At 46.0% G+C, this 14,954-nt stretch overlaps 1 protein-coding gene across 1 annotated transcript in view; it reads right to left on the bottom strand.

The window, feature by feature from the left end:
- Window positions 1-14,954, bottom strand: part of kiaa1109 (KIAA1109 ortholog) — a 523,818-nt gene that overhangs the window by 435,311 nt on the left and 73,553 nt on the right. Inside the window, exons 10-11 of the mRNA XM_070862493.1 lie at window positions 12,336-12,415; window positions 2,091-2,241 (exon numbers count right to left, since the gene is read on the bottom strand). Of these exons, the coding sequence (XP_070718594.1) occupies window positions 2,091-2,241; window positions 12,336-12,415 (231 nt within the window). The remainder of the gene's footprint in view (window positions 1-2,090; window positions 2,242-12,335; window positions 12,416-14,954) is intronic.

Raw genomic sequence — 14,954 nt, 5'->3', positions numbered from 1 at the left:
CCCCAAGGATGTTGATGTTAGGGGATTTGGAGCTGGTATTGCCGTTGAATGTCAAGGGGAGGTGGTTAGACTCTTGCTCGTTGGAGACAGTCAATGCCTAGCATTTGTGTGGCATGAATGTTATTTGCCACTTATCAGCCCAAGCCTGAATATCACCCAGGTCTTGCTGCAGCAGGAATGGACTCCTTCATTTTCTAAGGAATTGTGAATGGAACTGAACACTGTGCAATCTTCAGCAAACAACCCCACTACTGACCTTATGATGGCGAGAAGGTCATTGATGAAGCAGCTGAAGATGGTTGGGCCTCGGACACTGCCCTGTGAAATTCCTGCAGCAATGTCCTGGGGCTGAGATGATAAACCTCCAACAACAACAACCATCTTCCTTTGTGCTAGGTATGACTCCAGCCAGGTGGAGAATTTTCCCCTATTCCCACTGACTTCACTTTTACTAGGGCTCCTTGATGCCACACTCGGTCAAATGTTGACTCGGTCACCTCACCTCTGGAATTCAGCTCTTTTGTCCATGTTTGGACCAAGGCTGTAATGAGGTCTGGAGCCAAGTGGTCGTGGCATAACCTAAACTGAGCATTGGTGAGCATGTTATTAATGAATAAGTGCCGCTTGAAAGCACTGTCGACACAGCTGCTATCACTTGGCTGATGATCGAGAGTAGAATGGATTTATTCTGCTCTTTGTGAACAGGACATACCTAGGCAGCTTTCCATATTGTCAGGTAGATGCCAGTGTTGTAGCTGTACTGCAACAGCTTGGCAAGAAGCACGGCTAGTTCTGGAGTACAAGTATTCAGCACAATAGCCGGGACGTTATCAGGGCCCATAGCTTTTGCTGACATCTTTACAAACAACATTTACTTCATTGGGCATCTATGCCAGTATCAGAATGCTTAGTATCCGTTAGGTTAGAGACTAGAAGTTGTGCTGTTGGAAAGCCAGTGTTTTCAGTACAAGAAAGAAAAAACAAACAAAATTGACCATTCCCACAAACGACATGTTCCTTTCAGGAGCCCATCACTTTATGACCAGCGATTGCAAGAAAGCAGCATTTAAGTATTTGTTGGGCCTCACTTTTGCCTTTCTGAAAGTACCATACTCCTGCTGTATACAGGTATGCAGATTGTCAGTGGGCTTTGCTCATCCCACCTCCATCAGTGATGTTAATTTTTAAGAACGTTGACACCACCCATTCCCAAAGCCCCACTCCTCGGAAAGTCTTCTGCTGCTCTAACAGAATGGAGACATGGTTTAATAGGACAACTACACAATATCCAGCTCTGCCCAGTGCTAGCACACCCCAGATGCTTAGTAAACACAGTAGGTTTCCAGGGCCACAACTTTTTTTGGGCCGGGGGGGGGGGGGGGGGGGGGGGCGGGCGGGGCGGGGGGATGAAGGAGGGAAAATATGGTATCCTTCTTCCTTTTAACCACTGTTCAACTGGACATGATTTTATTTTACTTAAAATGTAAGGAATGCTGAGGGCAGATTTGAAATATTGCTGACTCATCTCAATACTTCATTTGAAGAAAATGATGGAATAAAATTATTTTCCAACAAATTCTAACTCACCACATGGACAGAATGCATCATTGTTGTTTTAAATTAAATTTTAAAATCAACACTTTATACATTGATTGGCACTAGATTGTTCCTGCTAATCTAGATCAACTAGTGACCTGGTTAACAACACGATGGAAACATGAAAACACAGCCTGTCTGCAATAATCAGTTTGGGTTCTTAAATATTTTATATAACCAGATGTGTGACACAGTCAGAAATCATTTAGGTTTTTGGGGAAGAAAATCACACACAACTCACCCAATTATCGATGGAAACTAATGCAAAGCCAAATAACCTCTTTGATATTCCCCCTTTGAGATTATCAGATTGCTTGCATTAACTTCTTGCCTTACATGTGCACAGCAAAGCAATTTCAGATCATGCACAGATCTGGTGTCAATTAAAAAGGGGAGAGTTTGATAAATTCAAAAATGTTTTTTTCACTTTCCCTGTTTTAGGACTCAGTCACGTACAGTCAGTATAATGGTCAAATAATGTGTTTTTTTTTTACCTCTGTCTATCTGCCCATGGTCCATAGTTGAAATCTGTTCCTTTACCACAAACAATATCAAGTCCCCAACATGGTGGTAAGTCTTGCAATTTTGTACTTTCACTGTCTGGACTCTCTTCAGCATTTTCATCAGTTTCTTCTAGTACAACACCTACACAACATGATAATCATTAAAACTGTATATGCATACATCTTGTTGTAATAGCAAACAGATAAGCAGCAGAATATACAATTTGAATTATAAAACTGTACAGCACAGGAGGCCGCCACCTGGTCTATCGTGCCAGTGCTGGCTCTTTGAACAAGCTATCCAATTAGTCTTGCTCCCCTGCTCTTTCGGCTAGTCCTGCAAATTTTTCAGTGGTTTAATTCAGTGAAACAGAAAATTAGCACGTATGCTAAATTAAATGCAAGACAAGTGTTGACAAAAGGCAGGGTATCTGTTAGAAAAAAGGACATTCTTGTTCTTGAGAAAGAAGCTTTACTTTCTGAAGAAACAGTTATTGGTTAAAATTTTGATTTGTGAAACAGCATGTACATAAAAACTGCTCAAAACTAGAGGTGGGTAAATCAAAAAAATCTGCCAATTTTTCTAATCCAAACCTTCTAAAATTATTATAATAAAAGCAGATGGCCTTCCAAATCCTCTTGGTAAAGATGAGGGGTAACCAAATTGGAAATGGAGTGAAAATGATTGTAAACTAATGCAGTAACAGTTTCTTTTCTGATTCCTTGTTCATATTTTTAAGACATTATTTCATTGTCATTACAGTACAAATCATTATAGTAAAGATAATGGAATGTGGTAGAAAAGATAACGGAATCTTTACTCAAAGATGTAATAGAAAAACATCAGAAACCAAAATTATAATAAAGAATGGTCACCATGGATTTCAAAAGGGAAGGTAACGCTTGACCAATCTTATTGACTACTTTGAAGAAGTAACAGAAAGTGTAGAAAAGGGTAATGCTGTCGATGTAATATATCTGGATTTCCAAAAAGGCCTTTGCTAAGGTACCGTATAGAAGACCAAGTATATGGAAGTAGGGCAAGTAGCAGAATGGATAGCAAGCTGACTACAAATCATAAAACATGAGAGTAGGACTTAAAGGTATTTATTCCGACTGGCAAAAGGTGGGAAACGTTGTTCCGCAGGAATCGATGTTGCGACTACTGTTCACCATTTACATGAATGATTTGGACGGGGTTTAGAAGTACAATTTAAAAAGTTATAAAGGCCAGCGGGAGCTCGGAGCAGTCAGTCGAGGAGGCGGGAGCTCGGAGCAGCGCGAGTCCAGGGTCGGTGAGAGGCCTATAAAGGCCAGCGGGAGCTCGGAGCAGTCAGTCGAGGAGGCGGGAGCTCGGAGCAGCGCGAGTCCGGGGTCGGCGAGAGGCCTATAAAGGCCAGCGGGAGCTCGGAGCAGCGCGAGTCCGGGGTCGGCGAGAGGCCTATAAAGGCCAGCGGGAGCTCGGAGCAGTCAGTCGAGGAGGCGGGAGCTCGGAGCAGCGCGAGTCCGGGGTCGGCGAGAGGCCTATAAAGGCCAGCGGGAGCTCGGAGCAGTCAGTCGAGGAGGCGGGAGCTCGGAGCAGCGCGAGTCCGGGGTCGGCGAGAGGCCTATAAAGGCCAGCGGGAGCTCGGAGCAGTCAGTCGAGGAGGCGGGAGCTCGGAGCAGCGCGAGTCCGGGGTCGGCGAGAGGCCTATAAAGGCCAGCGGGAGCTCGGAGCAGTCAGTCGAGGAGGCGGGAGCTCGGAGCAGCGCGAGTCCGGGGTCGGCGAGAGGCCTATAAAGGCCAGCGGGAGCTCGGAGCAGTCAGTCGAGGAGGCGGGAGCTCGGAGCAGCGCGAGTCCGGGGTCGGCGAGAGGCCTATAAAGGCCAGCGGAAGTCGAGCAGTCAGTCGAGGAGGCGGGAGCTCGGAGCAGCGCGAGTCCGGGGTCGGCGAGAGGCCTATAAAGGCCAGCGGGAGCTCGGAGCAGTCAGTCGAGGAGGCGGGAGCTCGGAGCAGCGCGAGTCCGGGGTCGGCGAGAGGCCTATAAAGGCCAGCGGGAGCTCGGAGCAGTCAGTCGAGGAGGCGGGAGCTCGGAGCAGCGCGAGTCCGGGGTCGGCGAGAGGCGTACCGGTGCAGCTACAGGGAGAAGGCAAAAAAACAAAGGTGACGTCACAGCCTAGGGGGTAAGTGATTGGCTGGTGATTGGTGAGTAGTTTTTCTTTTTCTTCTTATATTGGTCAGTAACTTTTAACATTGTTATTACCAATTTAAGTGTATCTAAGGGTTAAGACATGGCAGGAGAGCTTGGTCGGGTGTTATGCTCCTCCTGTACCATGTGGGAACTCAGGGACACTTCCGGTGTCCCTGACGACTACGTGTGCGGGAAGTGTATCCGCCTCCAGCTCCTGACGGTCCGCGTTACGGAATTGGAGCTGAAGGTGGATTTACTCTGGAGCATCCACGATGCTGAGAATGACGTGAGTATCACGTGTAGTGAGTTGGTCTTACCGCAGGGAAAGGGTCCACAGCCAGATAGGGAATGGAAGACCAGCAGGAAGAGTAGAGCAAGGAAGGTAGTGCAGGGGTCCCCTGCGGTCATCCCCCTGCAAAACAGATACACCGCTTTGGGTACTGTTGAGGGGAATGACTCATCAGGGGAGGGCAGCAGCAGCCAAGTTCATGGCACCGTGGCTGGCTCTGCTGCACAGGAGGGCAAGAAAAAGAGTGGGAGAGCGATAGTGATAGGGGATTCAATTGTGAGGGGAATAGATAGGCGTTTCTGCGGCCGCAACCGAGACTCCAAGATGGTATGTTGCCTCCCTGGTGCAAGGGTCAAGGATGTCTCGGAGCGGGTGCAGGACATTCTGAAATGGGAGGGAGAACAGCCAGTTGTCGTGGTGCACATTGGTACCAACGACATAGGCAAAAAAAGGGATGAGGTCCTACGAAACGAATTTAAGGAGCTAGGAGCTAAATTAAAAAGTAGGACCTCAAAAGTAGTAATCTCGGGATTGCTACCAGTGCCACGTGATAGTCAGAGTAGGAATCGCAGGATAGCGCAGATGAATACGTGGCTTGAGCAGTGGTGCAGCAGGGAGGGATTCAAATTCCTGGGGCATTGGGACCGGTTCTGGGGGAGGTGGGACCAGTACAAACCGGACGGTCTGCACCTGGGCAGGACTGGAACCAATGTCCTCGGGGGAGTGTTTGCTAGTGCTGTTGGGGAGGATTTAAACTAATATGGCAGGGGGATGGGAACCAATGCAGGGAGACAGAGGGAAACAAAAAGGAGCCAAAAGCAAAAGACAGAAAGGAGATGAGGAAAAGTGTAGGGCAGAGAAACCCAAGGCAAAGAACAAAAAGGGCCACTGTACAGCAAAATTCTAAAAGGACAAAGGGTGTTAATAAAACAAGCCTGAAGGCTTTGTGTCTTAATGCAAGGAGTATCCGCAATAAGGTGGATGAATTAATTGTGCAAATAGATGTTAACAAATATGATGTGATTGGGATTACGGAGACGTGGCTCCAGGATGATCAGGGCTGGGAACTCAACATTCAGGGGTATTCAACATTCAGGAAGGATAGAATAAAAGGAAAAGGAGGTGGGGTAGCATTGCTGGTTAAAGAGGAGATTAATGCAATAGTTAGGAAAGACATTAGCTTGGATGATGTGGAATCTATATGGGTAGAGCTGCAGAACACCAAAGGGCAAAAAACGTTAGTAGGAGTTGTGTACAGACCTCCAAACAGTAATAGGGATGTTGGGGAGGGCATCAAACAGGAAATTAGGGGTGCATGCAATAAAGGTGTAGCAGTTATAATGGGTGACTTTAATATGCACATAGATTGGGCTAGCCAAACTGGAAGCAATACGGTGGAGGAGGATTTCCTGGAGTGCATAAGGGATGGTTTTCTAGACCAATATGTTGAGGAACCAACTAGGGGGGAGGCCATCTTGGACTGGGTGTTGTGTAATGAGAGAGGATTAATTAGCAATCTCATTGTGCGAGGCCCCTTGGGGAAGAGTGACCATAATATGGTGGAATTCTGCATTAGGATGGAGAATGAAACAGTAAATTCAGAGACCATGGTCCAGAACTTAAAGAAGGGTAACTTTGAAGGTATGAGGCGAGAATTGGCTAGGATAGATTGGCGAATGATACTTAGGGGGTTGACTGTGGATGGGCAATGGCAGACATTTAGAGACCGCATGGATGAAGTACAACAATTGTACATTCCTGTCTGGCGTAAAAATAAAAAGGGGAAGGTGGCTCAACCGTGGCTATCTAGGGAAATCAGGGATAGTATTAAAGCCAAGGAAGTGGCATACAAATTGGCCAGAAATAGCAGCGAACCTGGGGACTGGGAGAAATTTAGAACTCAGCAGAGGAGGACAAAGGGTTTGATTAGGACAGGGAAAATGGAGTACGAGAAGAAGCTTGCAGGGAACATTAAGGCGGATTGCAAAAGTTTCTATAGGTATGTAAAGAGAAAAAGGTTGGTGAAGACAAACGTAGGTCCCCTGCAGTCAGAATCAGGGGAAGTCATAACGGGGAACAAAGAAATGGCGGATCAATTGAACAAGTACTTTGGTTCGGTATTCACTAAGGAGGATACAAACAACCTTCCGGATATAAAAGGGGTCAGAGGGTCTAGTAAGGAAGAGGAACTGAGGGAAATCTTTATTAGTCGGGAAATTGTGTTGGGGAAATTGATGGGATTGAAGGCAGATAAATCCCCAGGGCCTGATGGCCTGCATCCTAGAGTACTTAAGGAGGTGGCCTTGGAAATAGCGGATGCATTGACAGTCATTTTCCAACATTCCATTGACTCTGGATCAGTTCCTATGGAGTGGAGGGTAGCCAATGTAACCCCACTTTTTAAAAAAGGAGGGAGAGAGAAAACAGGGAATTATAGACCGGTCAGCCTGACCTCAGTAGTGGGTAAAATGATGGAATCAATTATTAAGGATGTCATAGCAGTGCATCTGGAAAATGGTGACATGATAGGTCCAAGTCAGCATGGATTTGTGAAAGGGAAATCATGCTTGACAAATCTTCTGGAATTTTTTGAGGATGTTTCCAGTAAAGTGGACAAAGGAGAACCAGTTGATGTGGTATATTTGGACTTTCAGAAGGCTTTCGACAAGGTCCCACACAAGAGATTAATGTGCAAAGTTAAAGCACATGGGATTGGGGGTAGTGTGCTGACGTGGATTGAGAACTGGTTGTCAGACAGGAAGCAAAGAGTAGGAGTAAACGGGTACTTTTCAGAATGGCAGGCAGTGACTAGTGGAGTGCCGCAAGGTTCTGTGCTGGGGCCCCAGCTGTTTACATTGTACATTAATGATTTAGACGAGGGGATTAAATGCAGTATCTCCAAATTTGCGGATGATACTAAGTTGGGTGGCAGTGTGAGCTGCGAGGAGGATGCTATTAGGCTGCAGAGTGACTTGGATAGGTTAGGTGAGTGGGCAAATGCATGGCAGATGAAGTATAATGTGGATAAATGTGAGGTTATCCACTTTGGTGGTAAAAACAGAGAGACAGACTATTATCTGAATGGTGACAGATTAGGAAAAGGGAAGGTGCAACGAGACCTGGGTGTCATGGTACATCAGTCATTGAAGGTTGGCATGCAGGTACAGCAGGCGGTTAAGAAAGCAAATGGCATGTTGGCCTTCATAGCGAGGGGATTTGAATACAGGGGCAGGGAGGTGTTGCTACAGTTGTACAGGGCCTTGGTGAGGCCACACCTGGAGTATTGTGTACAGTTTTGGTCTCCTAACTTGAGGAAGGACATTCTTGCTATTGAGGGAGTGCAGCGAAGGTTCACCAGACTGATTCCCGGGATGGCGGGACTGACCTATCAAGAAAGATTGGATCAATTGGGCTTGTATTCACTGGAGTTCAGAAGAATGAGAGGGGACCTCATAGAAACGTTTAAAATTCTGACGGGTTTAGACAGGTTAGATGCAGAAAGAATGTTCCCAATGTTGGGGAAGTCCAGAACCAGGGGTCACAGTCTGAGGATAAGGGGTAAGCCATTTAGGACCGAGATGAGGAGAAACTTCTTCACCCAGAGAGTGGTGAACCTGTGGAATTCTCTACCACAGAAAGTAGTTGAGGCCAATTCACTAAATATATTCAAAAGGGAGTTAGATGAAGTCCTTACTACTCGGGGGATCAAGGGTTATGGCGAGAAAGCAGGAAGGGGGTACTGAAGTTTCATGTTCAGCCATGAACTCATTGAATGGCGGTGCAGGCTAGAAGGGCTGAATGGCCTGCTCCTGCACCTATTTTCTATGTTTCTATGTTTCTATGACACTAAATTGGTGTTTATAGTTAATACTGAGGAAGACTTCGACAAAATACAGGACCTTAATAAACTTGCAGAATGGATGTGTAAATGACAAATGAATTTCAATATAGGTAAGTGTGAGGTAGCGCACTTTGGTAAGAGAAGTAAGGAGGCCGCATATTTCTTGGAAAATAAGAGTCTAAATGGGGTAGAGGAAACCAAGGAATCTAGGGGTATAGATTCACAAATCATTAAAAGTAGCAATGCACATTAACAAGGCCAAGGTGAGAAATGGGACTACTGCGCTATAGCAACAACTTGTATTTATATAATGCCTTTAACGTAGTAAAATATCCCAGTGCTTCACAGGAGTGTTACGAGATGAAATATTTGACACCGAGCCACACAAGGAGAAACTAGGGCAGGTGAACGAAAGCTTGGTCAAGGAGGTGGGTTTTTAGGAGCGCCTTCAAGGAGGAAAGGGAGAGAGAGAGAGAGAGAGAGAGAGAGAGAGAGAGAGAGAGGTTTAAAAATAAAAATAAAAAGACTTACATTTATATAGCAGCTTTCACAACCACAGCATGTCTCAAAGCGCTTTACAGCCAATGAAGTACTTTTGGAGTGTAGTCACTGTTCTAATGTGAGAAACGCGGCAGCCAATTTACGCACAGCAAGCTCCCACAAACAGCAATGTGATAATGATCAGATAATCTGTTTTTGTTATGTTGATTGAGGGATAAATATTGGCTAGTGGGAGGCCAGCCAGGGGAATAGTCAAGTCTAAAGGCAACATAAAACAAATGTTTCAGCAGCGGATGAGCTGAGACAAGGGCAAAGTCGGTCAATGTTAGAGAGGTGGAAATAGGTGGTCTTAGTTATGCTGCAGATGTGGTCAAAAGCTCATTTCAGGGTCAAATATAACACCAAGGTTGTGAACAGTCTGGCTCAGCCTCAGACAGATGTTGGGGAGAGTGATGGAATCAGTGACGAGGGAACGGAGTTTGTGGCTTGGACTGAAAACAATGGCTTCGATCTTCCCAATATTTAATTTGAAAAAATTTCCACTCATCCAAAACTGGACGCCGGACAAGCAGTCTGACAATTTTGAAACCGTGGAGTCGTCGAGAGAAGTGGTAGTATGATCGAACTAGGTGTCATCAGTGTACATGTGGAAACAGCCAGTTTTCGGATGATGTCGCCAAAGGACAACAAGATGAGAAATAGGAGGGGGCCAAGGATAAAAATCCTTGGGGGACACCGGAGGTAACAACGCTGGAGCGGGAAGAGAAGCCATTGCAGGCGATTCTCTGCCTACAATTAGATAGATAAGAATGAAACCAGGCGAGTGCAGTCTCACCCAGCTGGACTACTGCGGCGAGTCATTGGTGAAGGATGAAGTGGTCAACCATATCCAAGGCTGTAGACAAGTCAAGAAGGATGCGGAGGTATAGTTTGCCTTGGTCAGTCACAAAGGATGTCATTTGTGACTTTGATGAGAACCATTTCGGTACTGTGGCAGGGGCAAAAAACAGATTAGAGGGATTCAAACATGGAGTTGCGGGAAAGATGGGCACGGATTTTGTTTGCAAGGACGAGGGGTCAAGGGTTATTTTTTTACGGAGGGGTGATGACGGTAGATTTAAGGGAGGGGGACAGTACCCAAGGAGAGAGAACCGTTAATAATGACAGCTAACATGGGAGCCAGAAAAGGAAGTTGGGTCATCGGCAGTTTGATGGGAATAGGGTCAAGGGAGCAGGAAGTGAGACTCATGGACAAGATGAGCTCGGAGAGGTCATGAGGGGAGATTGGAGAGAAACTGGAGAAATGTGTAGTCAGGGCTAGGGCAGGGGGGATCCTATGAGGAAGCTTGGCCCGGTGGGCATGAGGAAGGAAGGGAAGAGGCAGAGGCAGCTGAACGGATGGTCTCAATCTTGGAGTTAAAAATGTCCATGAGCGACTCACATTTATTGTCGGAAGTGGTGGTGGAAACTAGGGAAAGGTATTTAAGAAGATGGTTAGCAGTGGAGAATAGAAGCTGCGGTTTATCTTTGCATTCCAGAATGATTCTGGAATAGTAAGAAATTTTGACAAACGAGAGCAGGACCCGATAATGCTTTATGTGGTTCAAGTCTGCGCCCCTTGGACTAAAGAGAGAAAGCAATTGTTGTAAGAGAGACTAGGGCATCAAAGGTGGTGGTGAGGGTATGGTTGAGCAGATCAGTAGCTGAAGAAATGTCATGGTGAATGGACGACCAAAGGCTGGACAGTTCGGTGTTCGTAAGTACAATTGTAATAGAGTCGGGAGAGTGTTTTTTCCAGGGGTGGACACAGAAGGACGTAGGGTTGGGGGGTGGGTGGAAGGGGGATGTGGATGGGGAGTGATACGAGAAAGTGGTCAGGGATGGCCTTATCTAATTGGCATGATGGAAGTAGCAAGGCCATGAGAGATGGCAGGATGGAGGGGGTGGCTGGGATTATGGGTTCGGGAATTTACATGGAGAGATTAAGGGAGGATGGGAAGCGAGTGGACGAGTGAACTCAGAGGACAGAGAGCATGATGAATTAAGATGGAGGTTGAAATCACCAAGGATGAGAAGTCGTTCGGTACAGAGGCTGAGGGAGGAAAGCAGTGAAGATATATCAGTAATAAAAATATTATGGTACTTGGGTGGGCAGCAGAGAATGAGAATTTTAAATGAGAGCCGAGAAGGGTGGAATAAGGTGAGATGCTCAAAGGAGGGGAACAGACCAAGGTGTGATTCGCTGATGAGAGCCACAACACCCCACCAGTCTGAACGGGGCAAGTGATGGAAGGTATAGCCAGGTGGGGAGGCCTTATTTAAGGATAAGGTATCATCGCCCCTCAACCAAGTTTCAGTCATGGCCATAATGTCGATGCAATCAACCATGATAAGCTCATGGATGGCAAGGGCCTTATTTGCAAGGACATTCTGGAGGGAGATGTGGAGATGATCGGTGATGGCTGCCCCACTACCAGCGTCCATTGGGTCAGCGCTGGGGGAATGAGTTGGATGGGGAGGAGATTGGCAAGCTTAGCCCCCAGTGGGCGTGCTGAGCAGGAAGGTCGGCGAGAGAGTAGGATGGGGCAGTAGGGGTTGCTGCTCGTAAGGAGGCAGCAACGAGTGCCTCGATAGGCCCTTTGTAGGATGCCAAGAGAGGCACAGAGGGAAGTTGTAGGCTTATCTAAGATGGAGTCAAGCCTGGGACGGCAGCAGAAGAGCAGGAAAATCGAAGAGTAAGGAAGGATTGGGATAGGGATTTGGGAGGGCAAAGTATCAGTGAAAAGAGAGATGAAAGGAGGCATAATGGATACAAATCATATATATTCACGGATTTTATTGCCTACATTGTCACACTAAATAGGTCAATAAAAAGTTTTATTAGTAAGAAAAACAGCAATTGTAGAGAAAGCAAAGTATCTGAGATGTGGCATTTAAAAAAAATAAAATAAAACAGCTGGCGTAATGTCTAATGGGTAAATAAATGCATCTCCCAGTGTTAGAACTTTACTGATCTGTATAAATTCAGGTAGGGATGATACAAGTTGCCTCAATAACGCTGAGCTGGGGAAGAAAAAAAACAAAATTCAGGAGGATTCCTGTTCTTGATCATTATCAAATGAACCCTGTTAGAAAGTGTGAACATGTGGTCATGATCAGGCTTGTCTTTGGCATTTTATGAGCCTGGATGGTGCCTGCATTCACCATCTAGGCTCATAAAATAAGAACATCTACTTGGGCAGGTACTGGAGGTCCTCCAAAATCCATATCCTGGCACGAGTCAGAGGCGGAGGGAGAGTAAATAGAAAACAAATTGGAAAAGAAAACTGATTTTTAACGGTCTTCCAAAACAGCTTCCATCTGAGATCTGACAGCGAATGAACAAAAATAAACACAAGCTAAAAGCAAAATACAAGAGGATGTATATAAACCGACCTGGTTCATCCATGTAGTAATAGATATCAACATCATTTGATTGCATTACTACAAAACCCTCTCCCATCAACCGAGGTGGTCTAGAGTGGAGGAAAATAAAATTAAAACACAAATTACATTAATGATGTTGCAAATTAATGTGTGGCAAATGCCATGAACTACAACATGAATTTTAATTATGTACAATAATTACAAAGCATATTATTTATTCTTTCAATCACATGATTAACCCAATTACATGCTTTGACTTCTGGAACCTGGGTTCAAATCTAGTATAAACAGAGGGGTCAAAAATGTTCTCTCTGAATGAGTTGCAGGAGTATCTACTCAATATCTAGAGGATACATGCCCACAAAGCAAAACTGTCTCAATTTCAATCTTACCTAGAGAACCCATTAGAGTAGCTGTTCTGGAAAAAATGCACATTAACGAGCTAATCTTTTGAAGTTAGGTATTAAGGGCTCAATTTTCCTCAAGTCCATTTTCTGGCGTATAGCCAGAGTTACGGCGGGTTTTCTCGGCCAGAAATGCATCAGAAATATTTTGCCAAAGTTTCCCCGATCTCTAATTTGAAGTTGGCGTCGTGCAGCGCGTCCAGTCACCTCGGGGGGTGGAGCCTGCTGTCTGCACCAAAAAAACAATGTCGTCTGCGCATGCGCGGGGAAAAAAGTTACCTTTTTGATGTCGTTCCAAAGGACGCGCATGCTCAGTACAGCTCAGATTTGGCAATCGGCCATTTTAAAAGAGCCAGTTGTGTGTGAGACCGTCGAGTGCTGAGAGAGAAAAAAAATCACAGCTGGAGCAATACAAGATGCAACGCGGACCAAGAACCAAGAATTTCTTACTGGAAGAAGTGGAGGCACTAGTTATTGTGATTGAGAACAGATGGCAGGAGCTGGATACCGGCAGAGGTCGCTTAAAAGTTCCATCAAAAAAAAAGAAACAACGCTGGAACCAAGTTGCAGAAAATTACTGCGCAGTGGTAAACACCACAAGATCTGGAAGCCAGTGTAAAAAGAAATGGCAGTACCTTGGTCAAGTAGTTAGTGCAAGTAATATTTTCATTTATTCAATGCAATTGTAAATGTGACCAGCTGTATATGTCCCACCCAGCAGAAAGACACCCTCTCTAAAAAGTTGTATTTTCATCTTTACAGAAGAAAGTGGCACACAACAAAAGGGAAAGAACTTGAACAGGAGGTGGCCCAGCAAATCTGCACCCACTGACACCCTTGGAAGAGCGGGTCGCTGCTTTGATGGGTCCTGCCTGGAGAAAAACAATCAGTACTGCACAAGCTGGACCAACACTCGAGGGAGAGGATAAGACCTGCAAATTCATTGTGGCCCTTCAAATCAACCCGCTGCCTGGCCTGCGATGAGTGAGCCTATTCATGCCACCCATCCTGCCCCCTCCTCCACTGCTAACCATTTGACTGCTCTGTTATCTTTTTGCAGAACTTGAGGCCAACTCTGACGATGCAGATGATGATTCAGAAGAGGATAAGCCTGAAGAGAACATCTTCCAATCCAACCCTCCAGACCAAGAACATGGGGGGGGGGGGGAAAAGAGGAGTAGATTGAGCTGGATGAAGCTCCCACTGTTGTACTGAATATGGAAGACGTGCCGCTCATGGAGGTGCCAGCCCCTTCCGTGACTAGTGGTTTGAGTGCTGGTGGGACATTCCATGGTTTCCCATCTTCCGAGGTTGTGATCCCAGTGGTGGGGTTCAGCGAGACAGACCCAGAGCCCCACCTTCCAAGGTTGCGGGTTCCAGTGGTGTGAGCCACACCCATGGGGAGGAGGGGAAGGAGAGCTGGACCACGCTCTCCTGAGATGCAGGATGTAACAGATGTGATTCAGATGATGTCATTGAGTGTGGAGAGCATTGACCTATTGACCTTACCCGATCACTCCTGGACACCATCAGTGGGGCGAGTGATGAGGTGGCGGAACTGTTGGGAGAAGTAACGACACTCTCACGAGAAATGGGAACGATATCCAGGACCATCAGTGAGGGAATAGTGGCCATGAGGGAGGGTATATCAGAGGTAGTGCAAACCACGTCACTGGCCATTAGGAAGGGAATGTTGCAGGCCGCTGAGACACTGTCAGGGTGCATGAGGGACGGCATGTTGGAGTTAGCTGCTGCAATAAGGGAACACGCCCAGACCTCGCACCCATTGACAGAATCAACTGCCGCTCCCACTCCAATCCCCATGTCAGCCTCTGAAGAGCTCAAAGCCAGGCCCTCCAACTTGCCGCCTGACACTGATGCCCCCCATCCTCAAGAGATGCACAGTACCCGAGATGTTAGAAGGAATAAGCTTGGTACCAAACCCAGAAACGGGCGGGGGGGTTAGGGTGAGTCCCAAGACCAAGCGCAGCGGGTGCTCTTAGAATAAAGGGGATGAGAGATGGGTGCAGCTTTTCTTTGCTGCTGCTGTTGTTATTATTGTTACTGTTGTAACTGTTGTCAAATTTAAAGTTTTTGGTAAGTTATGTAAATTTACAAGTTTTTAAGTGATCTTAAAGAGTGATATTAAAGTAAAGTTTGATACAAGAATAATTTTATTAAAGTTAAGTACATTGTAAACTTTTGAATAAAATATATTTTACAT

The sequence above is a fragment of the Pristiophorus japonicus genome, chromosome 2 (genome assembly GCF_044704955.1).
Source record: "Pristiophorus japonicus isolate sPriJap1 chromosome 2, sPriJap1.hap1, whole genome shotgun sequence".
NCBI classification, from domain to species: domain Eukaryota; kingdom Metazoa; phylum Chordata; class Chondrichthyes; family Pristiophoridae; genus Pristiophorus; species Pristiophorus japonicus.
This window is presented reverse-complemented; position numbering and strand designations above follow the sequence as displayed.